This window comes from Salvia hispanica, chromosome 2 (assembly GCF_029641045.1).
Source record: "Salvia hispanica isolate PSC_SH4W2 chromosome 2, Shi_PSC_v1, whole genome shotgun sequence".
NCBI classification, from domain to species: domain Eukaryota; kingdom Viridiplantae; phylum Streptophyta; class Magnoliopsida; order Lamiales; family Lamiaceae; genus Salvia; species Salvia hispanica.
The window spans coordinates 37773674-37788203 of record NC_142693.1 but is presented as its reverse complement, the minus strand read 5'-3'; the positions used below and the strand labels follow the sequence as shown (position 1 = coordinate 37788203).

At 37.4% G+C, this 14530-nt stretch overlaps 2 protein-coding genes across 2 annotated transcripts; one reads left to right on the top strand and one right to left on the bottom strand.

The window, feature by feature from the left end:
• The first annotated feature begins 6608 nt into the window (after positions 1-6608).
• LOC148932343 (protein FAR1-RELATED SEQUENCE 5-like) lies at positions 6609-9265 on the top strand. Its single transcript, XM_089065072.1, has 4 exons — positions 6609-6642; positions 7181-7500; positions 7629-7942; positions 8059-9265. The coding sequence occupies exons 1-4, from the start codon at positions 6609-6611 to the stop codon at positions 9263-9265; spliced, it is 1875 nt and encodes a 624-aa protein (XP_088921198.1).
• Positions 9266-11615: 2350 nt separating this feature from the next.
• On the bottom strand, positions 11616-12646 carry LOC148932342 (uncharacterized). The gene is made up of 4 exons (XM_089065070.1): positions 12587-12646; positions 12398-12520; positions 12172-12315; positions 11616-11981 (listed from the first exon to the last, which is right to left on the bottom strand). Exons 1-4 carry the CDS (start codon positions 12644-12646, stop codon positions 11616-11618), a joined length of 693 nt encoding a protein of 230 aa, XP_088921196.1.
• Between the last annotated feature and the right edge of the window lie 1884 nt (positions 12647-14530).

Genomic DNA, 14530 nt, shown 5'->3' with positions numbered 1-14530 from the left:
CAACTCTAACGCTCCTAAAGAGTCGTCCCCCTCTCCACAATGGGGACCTTTGAGAGCCGATTGGGTGATCGGTCGCTTGGCCCTTGCGATCGGCCATCATTGCCAATGCTCTTACAGTTCATTATTTCTTAAGAAGGTATAATTACCTTTTTGAGAATGTACATGAGAAATATACCTTCTCAATTTACCTTTTTTCCTTAGAGATGCTCTCAGAAATGTAATGCCCGAGAATCCAGAAATAGTAACCGATAGTAAGTTGACAAACATCAAGAATAAATTTTTAATCAATCTATTTTATTAGAATGAATCAAGAAATAGTAGCAACTTATAATGATAATAAGTTGAGAAACATCAGAATAAATTTTGAATATCGATCTATAAAATAGAATGAATCATTAAAGTAAGTAAAATAATCATAAAATAGTAATAATCATTAGTAAAACAGTAATCATCATTAATAAAATAAATTATACTTTGTTCTTAACCCATCTACTTAATATTATATATTTAATTTTTCTTTGCTGTCTTTATAAAATAGTAATATTATTTTTCTTAGCTTACATCACAATAATAATCGATAAATTAATCTTTGATAAATAAGATACCACTACTAATTGTACTTACACATTTTATTTCTAATTTTAATTTTTTACATTCTAAAATACTAATTTCAAATTCATAGTTTTTGCAACGTTACCTCAAACCTCAATAAAAAAAATCACATATTTTAATAATCTATTTAATATTGTTAAAGCTATACAGATAACATTTTTTCTGCTAATATTTTTAAAAATTGGACCGTACTCCTCCCTACTTATATAGAAAATGTCTTCACCGATTACTGTAAATATAAGGAATATCCCTATAGTCCCAATAAAATATACGTTCACAAACAAACTCCACTCAATTTTGAATGGAAAAACAAGTGCCACAAATAAACATACATAACAAAGTGTGTTTGTCTCACACACAATCAGGCACACTGGATAGAAACACTCTTATTGAGTTCAACGATGCACAAGCAAACCATCATAAATTAAAATATGACAGAGTAGATTCAAGGCTGAGCAAGGTGGTGAGTCTCAATAGCTTTGATGACATCAACGACCATTGAGAGAGTTGAAAAGGGATGCTCCACATCCTCATTAAGCATCTCGTATTCGAAGGTGCTTGTCACCATATCAATGCCATCATTTGTCTCTATGTGACTTGTAAAAACGAAATCTTTGTAAAGCTCCAATAAGTCTCCTTCAATCACCTTAAATTGGATCAATTTTTTCTCTTCATCAATTAACTGGATCACTTCTTTTGCTTTCTTCACTTTTCCATCTGCATATTGTACACAACATTTTTATTTTTATCAGTATTAGGATTCATTAATGTTAAATAATTATATCTTTACTCATAAGTTGACATGGGACTAAAAATGCTAACAAAATTAGGTCAATTTATCTGAAATTTAGTATGCACTTTATAATCAAAATATATATATATATATATATATATATATAGAGAGAGAGAGAGAGAGTTGTGATCAATGTCGAACCAATTTTAAAGACCGAACTAGAGACCAAATTTGGGCCATTAGATCTAGTTTTTTGATGAGATGTGCTGCTGTGAAAAAATTTTCTGCTTCATTACTAGCCCATTTTACTTCATTGTATAGGTTTATTACTTCATTCTGTACCTAATACCTACAATATGTTTTTACTTGCTTCCAGTAGGTTTTGAAATGATTCAACATATGTTTCATTCAAATTCATTGCCGTGGGTTTTTGCTTGATTGACATTTAAAAATGCAATTTATTCAAGTGAGTTTATTATTTCATTCAGGAACGTTATTACTTCATTGGATAAGATTTTTACTTCATTCCAGTAGGACTTCAAATGCTTCTACGCATACTTCATTCCAATAATTTATTACATTATTCCATGTGTTTATTAAAACAATATTAGCGCTATGGCGGTGGTGATAGATATTGTAGAGAGAAAGAATGGCACGCGACGGCGAAACCACATTTACGTACTGGAATAAAGTAAAAACCTACTGGAATGAAGTAAAAACCTACAAGAATGAAGTAATATATTCTGGAACGAAGTTAAATCTTCGTAACATGTTAGTATGACTTATTTACCTTCGGATGAATTAAAATAGGCTCGTGATGAAGGCGAAAATAATTTATAAATTTCTGTATCTTATCCATAAAAAACTAGATCTAAAAGCCCTAATTTGGTAGGGTTCGGTGGTTCGGTCTTTAAGAGTGGCTTTAAACAAAGAAATACAGGCCAAATTTCATCCTTAGGATTTGGCGAGATCATCTTGAGATTTAAAAATCTAATGGCTCAATTAATTCCCTAAATCATATTATTTTATTCACTAAAAATCCAATAAGGTCACTAAAGTCATTAGCTACATCTCGATTGTTATGGCAACTCCTATAATCCTGTCATTTCTCTTTCTACTAACAAATCATATGCGTGAATTATGAGTTAACATTCATCAACTTCATCTCCTTCGTATCTTTATCTTCTTCAGCCGATGTACCATCAAATTTCCATTATACTTTTTTCCATGAAGATTTATTATTTGTGATTTATTATTCGTCGTTGTCGTATTCCAGATTAATCTATTCCATTCTCAATTCTATATTATCGTCGTTGCATATTCCAACTCCAATCGTGTTCCAAATTAATCTGTTCCATTGCCAATTCTATATCATCGTCATTGGCAGCTCCCAACTCCAAAAATGTAATCTAATCCGACACACATTCTACTTCGCACGTAGATAATCAATCATACTCCGATGATGTTCTTTAGAATACAAGGTTTGGTTATGTTTTTTTTTATTTGTTTATTATGCTCTGATTCATATATTTGTATCTGTTTCTGCCATTGTCTTCTGTTTTATGAATCTTTCCACCTATATTATTTGATCAATTTTTCCGCTATGCTTCGATTTGGGTTTAGTATGACCCATTTTCGTAGAAGATAGTTGTACGCGTTGTATGCCACGATTTTCTTTATTATGACCTATTATCGTTCTAAATCCAGTAGATGGAAACTTGCCTTTACTTCATCGTTAGTTTTTAGGTGTGTTCTGATTATGAATTAATACAGATTTAAATACACCTGAATGCCCTATAGAGCTTAAATCATTTGTTGGTCGTATCTTCCCCATATTGGACAACGCCACTGAATTGTACGAGAATTATGGTTGTCGTGTTGGTTTTGACACAAGGAAGAATGGTTCAAACAAGGCTAATGATCTCACCATATGGTTTTACATGTTGTGTAACAGAGAAGGTGAACAGAAATTTAGCGATGAACAACCTAAACGACGATGTAAATCAAAAAATGTGGATGTAATGCTCGGGTTGCATTCAAATTCGATTCGGACCATGGTTATGTCATTCAAGATTTGAGCGAAGAACACAATCACCCAATGGTTTTGATACAACACCAGAAGTTCATGAGATTAAATCGTCAACTTGATCCAGTTCATCAAAAATTTATTACAGATTGTGCTGGTGCTAATATTGGTCATTCTCTTACTTTCAAGCTGTTGACTGAATTGATGGGCGGATATGACCCGAAAGAATAGATTAAGTTTTTGGCATACAAAACAATGGTTTTATGTCATGACTCGAATATTGGATTATTTTGACCCAATATACCCACATATTTTCATGACTCAAAACATCGTTTAGCATGACCCAAAAGCATAACTGTTGTTTTTAGTTATTGTTTTTGCATTCTTCTGTCGTGCTAGCTTTTTTAATATGTTTAAAACATGATACCAGTCGCGTATTTGGTTTTTTTAATATGTTCATAACACGAGAATATTCTTCGGTCGTACTACTAATCAGTTTGTTTCATGCGAACATTTTAATCAAATTGTATAAGACATTCTTGTACTAAGTAGTTTTACGTAATGCCTCGAATGTTGGTATATTATGACACAAATTAACCTAACAATTATATGACACAAATATTCATTTATTATGACCCAATGTATCGAGTAATGTTTATCGCATCTTACATATGAAATAGTATATAGTACCAATGATATCCAGCCGTCGTATAAACATGATTCAAAAACAAGAGAATTACAAGCTCTAAAGAAATGAACAAAAAGTTTCACTAATTTTAGTTACGACATAACCATTTGGCGAGATCCGTATTTAGCTATCATATTTTCTACGTTGATCATTTTTTTCTTGTTCTCCTTTGCGTAATGTTTAGATGCCGCCTCTTTATTCAGTAACGCGCTATGATTATTTCCTGCCACCATAAACACACGGTTGTATTTAGCTCTTAAATACTGAAGCACACCTTTGTTTTTAGTCGATAGTCCACAATTCCATTGACCCTCTCTTTCACCCATGTAGACCTCAAGGTGTCTAAGCAAATAAACCCACCTGTCGTCAACATTGTCTGTCGTTCTCCAACCCATCTTCAACCTCTGAATAGGTACGTTGATCACTGATTTGCATTTACTGTGACAACCAATCATTGTTAAATACTTACAAAAAAACGTCCTCTGCAAAACATGCAATATGTTAGTATCAACAACAATTAAGTAGTACTGTGAGGACTAATGTGTCATCCATACCAATGTCTCTGGAATACAACCGTAGGTGAATTGAGATTTGATTCCTTCCTATAGCCGTGAAGATACTAATCTCCGAAACAAACTAAAAATTTAGTAATATTAACTAATGTTTTCGTATGTCATAGATCTGCAATAATAATTTCTACATACTGTATGATAAAACCATGATAGAACCCTATTTAGATCATTAATCAATAAAAGTAAAGAATTATTACACAAGATATACCTTGTTTACTCCAGTATGTGGTGTACCAACACAATTTTGTAACTCATTTATGTTAGTTCTGTTTTCTTGTTTCACGCCGATTCTTCTTGCGAGACCACCCTGCGATTCACTATGTTTGTCGAACCGAATACTTTGGAAAATAGTAGCAAACATCATACTAAAAGAGCAATTATATGAAATATATCAGATAAGCTAGTCATGGGTTGCAAATATTAGTACGACCAAAGAATACATTAACAATAACCAAAAACATCAACTATGCTATTGGGTCATACTAATCATATATTTGAGTCATGGAAACATATGGTTAAATTGGGACATAATAAGCTGCAACTGGGTTATACGACCAAAGTATACGCTACCAATAACCAAAAACATTAGTTATACTTTTGGATCATACTAAATGAGGATTTCAGTCATGGAAACATTTGGTTAAATTAGGGCATAATAAGCTGGCGCTGGGTCATACGACCGATGAATACACTAATAATAACCAAAATAATCAACTACGCTTTTTAGGTCATACTAAACGAATACTTGGGCCATTGAAGAGGTTTGGACTTTTTCTTATGGAAAAAAAAACCACAATTAAATACCAAAGTTCCAAAATCGATACAAAGCTACATGCATCCAAATCCTAGAAAATGAAATCGACATACCTTTCGGTGCTTTTGGGATCCGCGGAATCTTCTTCTTCACGTTTTTTCTCTGATACACTACGTGCCGAACAACCAACTAGAGTGAAATTTTTTCCTGATTTAGTCAAATTTAAGCCAAGCGTTGAACAAAATCTTACTAACCTTTTCCGTCATGACTAGCGAATCCAGATGCTCGAGTGTCCACCATTTTTGAAGTAGGCTTTTGGTTCACCGTCTTCGCCGATTCAAAAGTCGTGGAGGAGTCGATTTTGTGGAGGACACAACGATTTTGTGGAGGAGACGACGATTTTGAGGCGGATACACTTTGATTTGGAGGAGACGACGAATCTGTGGAGGAGACGACGATTTTGAGGGGCCGAGACGATTTTTTGTTGAAAGATTTTTTGTTGATTTGGTGGTAGAAGAAGAAGATTTGAGGGAAATTGGAGAGTTTTTGTTGAAAGAGAGTGGAATAGAATGGCATGTGCAGTAATTACTCCCAAATCCCAATTAATCAGCGCCTAAAAAATGGAACGATGGTTACTAATATTTTTTATTCCTAAATTACCCCTAACATGACACGAATCGGTCTTATTATGACCCATACAAAACGAGGAGTCACTCCAGATCTTATCCATTAATCTCCAGATCTCACGGTCTAGATATGGTCTATATTTCTATACTTATGGACTGATTTTGGTAGATGAGGACCCTATATATATATATATATATATATATATATATATATATATATATATATATATATATATATATATACTTTTCCTATATTTGATGCTTTTTCCTTCTTAATCTCCACCATTCATTATCAAGATCTAATGGACGAGATTAGGGCCTGATTGAATTAATTTTATTCATTAAAAAATCGGTGAAGGGCTTTTAAGGGAATGACAAAATCGTTGGTTATTGTAAGTCCATGATTTTTTCCCTCAAAAGATCTTGCAGCGGTTTTTTCATAGTCTCCCAGAATTCTTTCTCTTCTATCGTCCTTCTTCCATCTTTCTTCTCTTTCAACTTTCTTCGTTATTTGGTCGTTAAAATTTCGGTTTTAAATTCCGGCTTTAACAAAGCCGTCGTTCGTGCCAAACAAGGGAAGAAAGTGGTTCTTCAACAATGGACGAAGCTTATGATTCAAACATGGACGAAGGTAAATTTGTTCGAAAACTCATAGTTTATTGTATCCACGTTTCATTACTTCCAAAATTGACGTTCCATAACTGAGTTTGCATGGGCTAGGGTTTAGAAACTGACGTTCCATAAATTTGTTGTAGGGGTCTACTAGGGTTTAGAATTGAGTTTGCATGGGCTAGGGTTTAAAAACGGCGGCTGGGATGTTGTATTATTTGTTAATCTTAATGTTCATTCATTAGTAGATAATGTACAGATTCGAATAAATGTTCCAAGTTTTATTTGGTCTTGCTTTTGGTTTACACACGTTAAGTAATATAGGGTGTTGTGTTATTAGATACAAATAATGTAGATTTAATACAGTATAATGTAAATGATTATATAGATAATGCACGTTTTATTTTGTATTGTTTATGGTGGAGACTCGTTAATTACACTAGGTGTTGTGCTATTAGATACAAATAATGTAGATTCATTACTGTATAATGTAAATTATTAGATAGATAATGCACGTTTTATTGTTTATTAGCTGAGATTTTTTTTTTGATTGTGTGCAGTGGTTGTTGTACCTGACTGCTCGAAAGATTTGAAGCCTGTGGTTGGGCAGAAGTTCAAATCTCTAGATTTTTGTTTTGCGTTCTACGATGTGTATGCCTGTGCTGTGGGTTTTGATACTCGCAAATCACAAATGAGGAAAATTGATTGTATAATTACTTGGTATAACATGGTTTGCAATGGGGAAGGCAGCAAGAAGTCGAGCGAGGATGACCAAGCAAATGCACGGTCTGGTTTTTCGATTAAACGTCGACGTTTATCAAAGCGTTGTGGTTGTAAAGCCAGTATCTCATTCAAGTTCTTCCCGATGGAGGATTTTCAGGTTATACTATCAAGGAGTTTAACGAAGTTCATAGCCATTACATGGTTGGGACAGAGCATTAGTAGTTTATGTCAATCAATCGAAAGTTGGACGACGTACATCATCAATTTATCCTTGATTGTTCAAAGGCTAACATAGGCCCCACGCTCACGTTTAACGTGCTGAAGGAAATTCTCAGTGGTTTTCAGCTCGTTGGCTGCAATGTTGGGGATATAAGGAATGCTTCACGAGACATCAAAGCATACGTTCATGGTATTGACGTACAAATGGTTTTGGATGATATGGCTAGGAAGAAGGAGATGTCCGAGGCATTCACATATGAGTACGAGGTTAATGCTAGCAACCAGCTGGTTGCTCTATTTTGGTGTGATGGTTTGATGAAGAGGAATTACCACATGTTCGGTGATATTGTGGCTTTTGACACCACCTACAACACTAATAGGTATACCTATCGTGCATTATAACAGTTTAATATGTACATTATTGAATGCATTTAAATATACTATTTATGCATTATACATGTTTTTTGCTTGAATTATGCTGGCTTATGTTACACAGGTATTGTATGATCTTCGCGGCATTCACGGGAAAGGACAATCATGGACGACCAGTAACTTTCGCTGCTGGTTTGGTAAGCAACGAGAAGACAGGCGCTTTTGCATGGCTGTTTAGACATTTTGTCCAATGTATGGGTGTTGCTCCGAAGATGATTGTTACAGATCAAGATTTGGGGATGAGATCGGCTATTGAAGAGATTCTTGTTGGGACTCGCCACAGATGGTGTATGTGGCATATCATGCATAAGTTGGCCAATAAAGTTCCTGGTCGGTTGTTGCAGGATGAAGATATCAAGAAAGAGTTCAATGCATGCGTCTGGTCGGATCTGCTAGAACCCAACGAGTTCGAAGAAGAGTGGAATGGAGTACTTGAACGTTACGACCTGGAAGACCATGGTTGGTTGAAGACATTGTACGACTACAGGCAATTATGGATACCTGCATACTTCAGAGATTTCCCGATGGGCTCGATGATTAGGACCACCTCTATTTCTGAGTCAGAGAACAGCTTCTATAAAAAATTTCTGAAGCCACGCAACAACATTGCCGAATTCTACTTGAATTTCAACCAAGCTGTGGATTTCCAGCGGAATAGTAGAACAAAGCTGGACTACCAAGACGCGACTGCCCTACCTATATTGGCCACTGCTCTTCCTTTCGAGAAACATGCTTCTACTCTGTACACAGATAGTATGTTCAAGAAAATACAAGAGGAGATTGTTGAGGGAAATGACAGATGCCGCGTTTTGGATTTCTCGTCTGCAGACAGGGTGGACACCTACAAACTCGGAGACAGCCTTCGCAATTCGTACTTTGTGAGACATGATAAGAGTGACGAGTCATACTCATGCGATTGCAAACTTTTCGTTAGGCAAGGATATCTGTGCAGTCATATATTCTTTTTCTGTAGGAACAATGAAGTGAAAAAGATTCTGGATGACTACTGTGCAAGTAGATGGCTGAAGACCCCACTAGCTAAGGCTGTCCATGGACATGTTGATGAGACTTTACCTACACAGTCCTTTGTTGATGAAAGGCAAAACGTTTCAAAGCAAGGGATCTCACTGTTCTATGGTTTTCTTCGTCGCTTTGAGACGGACATTGATGTGCTTCGTGCATTCGTAGGTGGACTAGAGGAACTGGGCAATTCACTTCAAGCTGGAACTCCTTTAACATCCGTTTCTGAGAAGAGGCGCATGATTGAATAGTTTTATGGAATGGAAAGGCCGGAAGTCGTCGAGGTCCACCCTCCGGATGTGGTAAAGACGAAGGGGCACGCGAGCAGCTCCACTAGTCGTTTGATTTCCAAGAGAGAAAAGGCTATCAAGGATGCTACTAGGCCCCTTAGACGGTGTAAGGCGTGCGATGAGTTGTGCCATCATGACTCTAGAAATTGTCCAATGCTTAAAGAGCTTGAAATGGAGAATGAGCTGCGTAAGGGAAAGAGGAAATGTTGATTTATTATCATTCAAACAGCATTATTTTTCTTTGTTTTGCGTTTTATGCGCAGTGTTTAAGTCTATTTCTTCCCACCTTGAACAAGGATTTTTAAATGATTGTTCATTATTAAAGTTTTTTTGTGCATTATTGTTATCTATTTTTTACATTATTTGAATTTACTACGTGCAACGTATTCTGATTTATTACAGGAGCCGGGTGTTTTGGAGTCATAGTATTTTCCATAATGTGAATCACTGATACGCCCGGATTTTGCCTGTTTTAAGGCCATTATTTGGTCCGTTTTTGTTATCAAAATCACTCTACATGTCCATTATTTGCATATTCTATACATTTTGGTATTTTGACGTGTTTTGTGAGAAATGTGCATATTTGAGCCGAAAAGGGGAGTAAAAACGCATAGTCTGGAAATCTGGAGTCAGACGGCGACCAGCGACCGCCGTGAAGTTGTACGGCGACCGCCGGCGCCCGGCGGTCAGAGCTATGTGGCGGCCCGCCTCGGAAATTTACGCTAGGAAAAGAGTCTCGCCCTGCGTCCGCCGGAGGACATGTGGCGGTCCGCCACCGAAGGGTCAGAGTCTCTGGACTCCAACGCGGCGACCGCCGGCCAAGGTGCGGCGGCCCGCCGGAGAAAGGCGGCGAATCTGACCAGCCCTAGATTTGCTCCAAGATTTACCAAATTTTGAAGATCTTTTCCTTCTATGATGAAGAATAATCTTCCCCTATAAATAGGACCTCAAGCTTCATCAAAAAGAGAGTTTTCACACAACAAGAACACATTCATAGAGAAAGAGAGTGACTACTTGCAACATTCATAGAGATCAAAAGCTAGAGTACTTCAATTGTGCAAGGAGTTGGAGAAGGATTTCAAGAACATCAAGAACGACAAGGATTCAACCTACGGGTTTTATTTGCTTTAGTTTTCTGTTCAAATTGTTTTCCCTTCAATCTATGTTTTTAGTTTATTCAGTCATGTGTAACTAAACTCATAGGATTCTAGGGATGTGTTAGTAGCAACTTTGGTTATACAATTCCGTTTTCTATTTAATATCCGTTTTGTTTTTACTTTGTTTCTTCCCTAAGTTAATCATGATGCTTCATAATTGAGTGACACAATTATGTATGATTCAATACAACTTGCTTCATAACTGTGACAGAGTTCTAGCGAGTTAGATCCACTTAGTAGACACTACAGTTAGCTTCCTTTAAAACGGCACTGTTAATTGAGAGTGAGGACTTTTCAAGGGTCTTAGGAGCTTTTTGGAGTTACGTGTTAGGATTGACAACCCTAATGTTAGTAATCAACGTTTGTATCGCATGAGCATAAGCTAGGTGACTCGTCCTTTCAAAGTATTAACTGTGCTAGGGTATTGTAGTTTGGAATTTGTATAACCATAAAAGTGAAAGCACATCCCTGGAATTCCCCTTATCTCTATACTTTTCTCTCCGTGATTTGCTTGCATTTAGTTGTTTACAGTTTTTAATATTTACTGTTTTCAAAAGTTTCCAAAAATTCTTGTTTCTCCAGATAGTAATTGAGTTCTAGTAGAAGATAGACACTTTGTGTACATCTTCCCTGTGTTCGATACCCGGTACTAACCTTTTGCTATACTATACCTACTCTGTATACTTGCAGGTATTTATAGTGCAAATAAAAAGTGCATCAATCACCGTGCATTATATGGATATTTACAAACATTATCCATGCATAAGTGGTACATTATTGTGTTATATGCATTGGTATGTAACTTCACAAAAATCACGGAAAAGTGCATTATAAATCGAGTTATTTACATTATTTGTTTACTTATATGCATTGTAGTTTTCTAATACATTATTCCCTGGATATTGTACATTATTAGGCAATAATTTGTAATTATTAAGTTATAAGAAGCCATTACCAGTTTTGTGCAGCAAGCATATAGTACCAACATTTCCAAAACATTCTAAATCACCTAGTTCAGGGGTATCCAAAACATTTAGTACCAACATATCCAAAACATTCCACCATATCCAAAGCATTCAGACCCTCAACTTCAATGTTCACCCTTCCATCATAAAAAAACATATAGTTCATATCCAAATCAAAACCCATCTAGTTCACTCGATCCCATAATTCTCGACCCACCTTTCAAAGCTGAATTTAGTCGGCTTATCCATCCAATGCTTCGTGGCTTGTGTTTGGTTGGTCCCAGTCTTCGAGTTGTGTGGAGAAGTTAGCAGAGCAGTTGCAAACTTCATTCGCAACAATTCCAGGCTCTTCGTTCCTTTGCCAGTTAGACCACAGTCCCTATCCTTCTCCCTCTCTCCGAAGTACGTCTCCATATGCCTCATCACATACACCCCTGTGTCCACGGTGGCACTGTTGTTCCTCCACGGCATTGTCACGACATGCGCACTACATCTGACATGTGCCGCCATTTTTGAAACCTTGGACTTCGTAAGGGCTGCTGCAAAGAATTTTTTCTACACGGCAAAAAAAAATAACAAATTAACACTAGAATATAATGTGCAATTTGTGATGTGTAATGCAGAAATTGTGTTGTATAATTCAGAAATGGAGAATGAGACACTGGAATATAATGTGCAATTTTAGATGTGTAATGCAGAAATTGTGTTGTATAATTTAGAAATTATGTGCTGTAATCTATATTACCAGAAGAGAGGGTGTCTCCCCATATTTTTCTCCAAAGGTCCCGTGTGTCTCCGCCAAGGTGTGATCAATGAAGTTCATATTGGAATCTCGAAGATCAAAACAGACCACATACTGATGGGATGCTCTCCAAACTGGGAAGAAGAACTGCACAACGGAAGGACCATTGCAACACATTATTATCTCCATTACATCTAAGAAACAACTACATTATTTCACTATAACTCACCATTTCATACTTGTCCCACTGATAGCTGCCCGATCCAATTGTTTCCTCCAACACCCTGGTCCAGAACGTATCAAACTGGAATTCTTCGGTCCATTCGGGTTGTGCGTCCACCATTGACTGAATCTGTAGTTTGTTTGGGTTAGCCGTATCAAACTTGACAGAAACATGGAGAGAACGGTGTACACTCACGCATGGTCTTGTTGAGAAGAAAAGCCTGGAAACTGTCTCCGGTGCCTTGTTCCTTTCCATTGTATTCAGGTAAGAGCTCCATGTGTCGATAACATCGGGGCTCACTGGCTTGAATGACACTAATGACTGCATCTCGATCTGCACAGTACTCTTAAAGTTGTCGTGGTAGACAACTGAATCCCTGTACATGTTTAGCCAGTTAAACCAAATTGACATGTCCCAAAAATGAGAATATCTAAAGTAGTAGATTTGCTTGTCCACTGTGTGTGGCTTTGCCGTCAGTCTAACCGCTCTCTCGTTGAATGGAGACCGGGCAGCCAGACTAGGCTTCTTCATTCGTCCTGTTCCCTTCTTGAAAAAAATAAAGACACATATAAAGCAATTAGTGGATCTATTACTTTAGTCTTTGAATTAACTACGCTATTCGATACCTCATCCGCATCCGACTCCTGTGCGATGTGTTTCCCTCTCGCTTTTTCTTGATCACCAACCTTTCGACCACCATGTTTAGGAACTACAGGTTGTAATGGCTCATTTGTTCACGCAACACCAATTTGTACGCCCTTAAGGAGTGCAGCAGTCTGTACCTGTAAACAAGAAAAAAATATTACAATTCAACAATGCATGACATCAACGTAATAATGCATAAAATTGTGTCTCCATTTAGATATTCAACCTCTTGCCGAATGTCCATCTGTTTGCCCTTTGCTGCCTTCGAAGTTCCCTCCCTAGCTGGCTGTTTTCTCTTGGCTGGCGGAACCTCAATGCGTCTCCCTTTGGTTGTCTGGGTTATTTTAAAAAATAGTTAAACAAAATGAACTGATTAATGCAGTAATATATACATATAATGTACAGCTTGGGGCATATAATGAAAGATTTTCATTACCCAATGCAAGTAATGCTTGGGGCATATATTTACCTTGACGGTGTCCTCTACGGCTGCACTCTTTGATTTGTCTTTATCTTTCCCGGCTTTACTCTTGGCCGCTGCATCCTCCCTATCCTTCCCATCATCTTCGACACTGCTTCTACGCACCTGCAAACAATGCAACACATATAAAAAATGTGTAATATTGTTACTAATTAATAACACTTAAACATTTAGTTTCTTAGTACATACCTCAGTCGCTGCTAAGCTGGAAGGTTTCTCAGGCCGGCCACCACCATCATTGACTGCTCTGTTATCAGGGATGTCACTTATAATTTCCATTTGCAAGGGCATGTCCTCAGGCTGGACAAGAGCGCCCACCGGCTGATCTTTTGCTGTATTATCATTGGTTGTTGTCCCTGAACCACCAGCCCCGTCTGTTGTCTGGGTTTTCTGTGTAGCAAACGGGTCAGGACATTCAAATCCGTCCAGCACAAAAGATGGCCTATCGAAGCCTCTTGCAATCATCTTCTTTTTGTCGTATGCCGCCATCATCTTTTCCATCTCATCAATCCACTCTTGACTGTATTCCTCCTCATCCTCCCTCGCTTGAGTCAAACGTGTAACAATCTCTTCTGGCTCAACCATACGTTCCTCCTCCAAACTCAACAACTTCTTCCCAATTTGACTGCCTAATCGTACCAGTCATCCTCCATCATTTCAATGGGAATCATCTTGAAATCATCTACCCATGTCGAAATCGCGTACCCCAAGAGAGTGCTTGACTTGATAAACCTATCTCTTACAAGCTTTGCTCTATTCCTGCTGGGTCCTGCACCGCCTCCTCTGTTCACATCTTCCAATCTCCTTGCTTCCTCTTCCACCAAATACTTCTCTTTATCTATTCGTTCCTCCAATCTTCCAGTACCGAATTGGTCGCGCTCAGCCTCCTCTCTTTGTTTTAAGTTTTCCATCGTCCAGCCTTTTATTGTTGGCCAGGCCCGGCTGACTCGCCTCCGGATGTGAACCGCGCGGTCCACATACGCCAACTGATAAACACAGAGTTGCAAAAGGTC

Bases quoted from the DNA above. Each gene is read 5' to 3' on its own strand.
- LOC148932343 (XM_089065072.1), top strand. From the start codon at position 6,609: ATGGACGAAGCTTATGATTCAAACATGGACGAAG. The intron at 6,643-7,180 runs GTAAATTTGTTC...GATTGTGTGCAG, and splicing joins TGATTCAAACATGGACGAAG to TGGTTGTTGTACCTGACTGC. The intron at 7,501-7,628 runs GTTATACTATCA...GATTGTTCAAAG, and splicing joins TCCCGATGGAGGATTTTCAG to GCTAACATAGGCCCCACGCT.
- LOC148932342 (XM_089065070.1), bottom strand. From the start codon at position 12,646: ATGGAAAGGAACAAGGCACCGGAGACAGTTTCCAGGCTTTTCTTCTCA. The intron at 12,316-12,397 runs GTGAGTTATAGT...TCCGTTGTGCAG, and splicing joins AGTGGGACAAGTATGAAATG to TTCTTCTTCCCAGTTTGGAG. The intron at 11,982-12,171 runs GTAATATAGATT...TTTGCCGTGTAG, and splicing joins GGGAGACACCCTCTCTTCTG to AAAAAATTCTTTGCAGCAGC.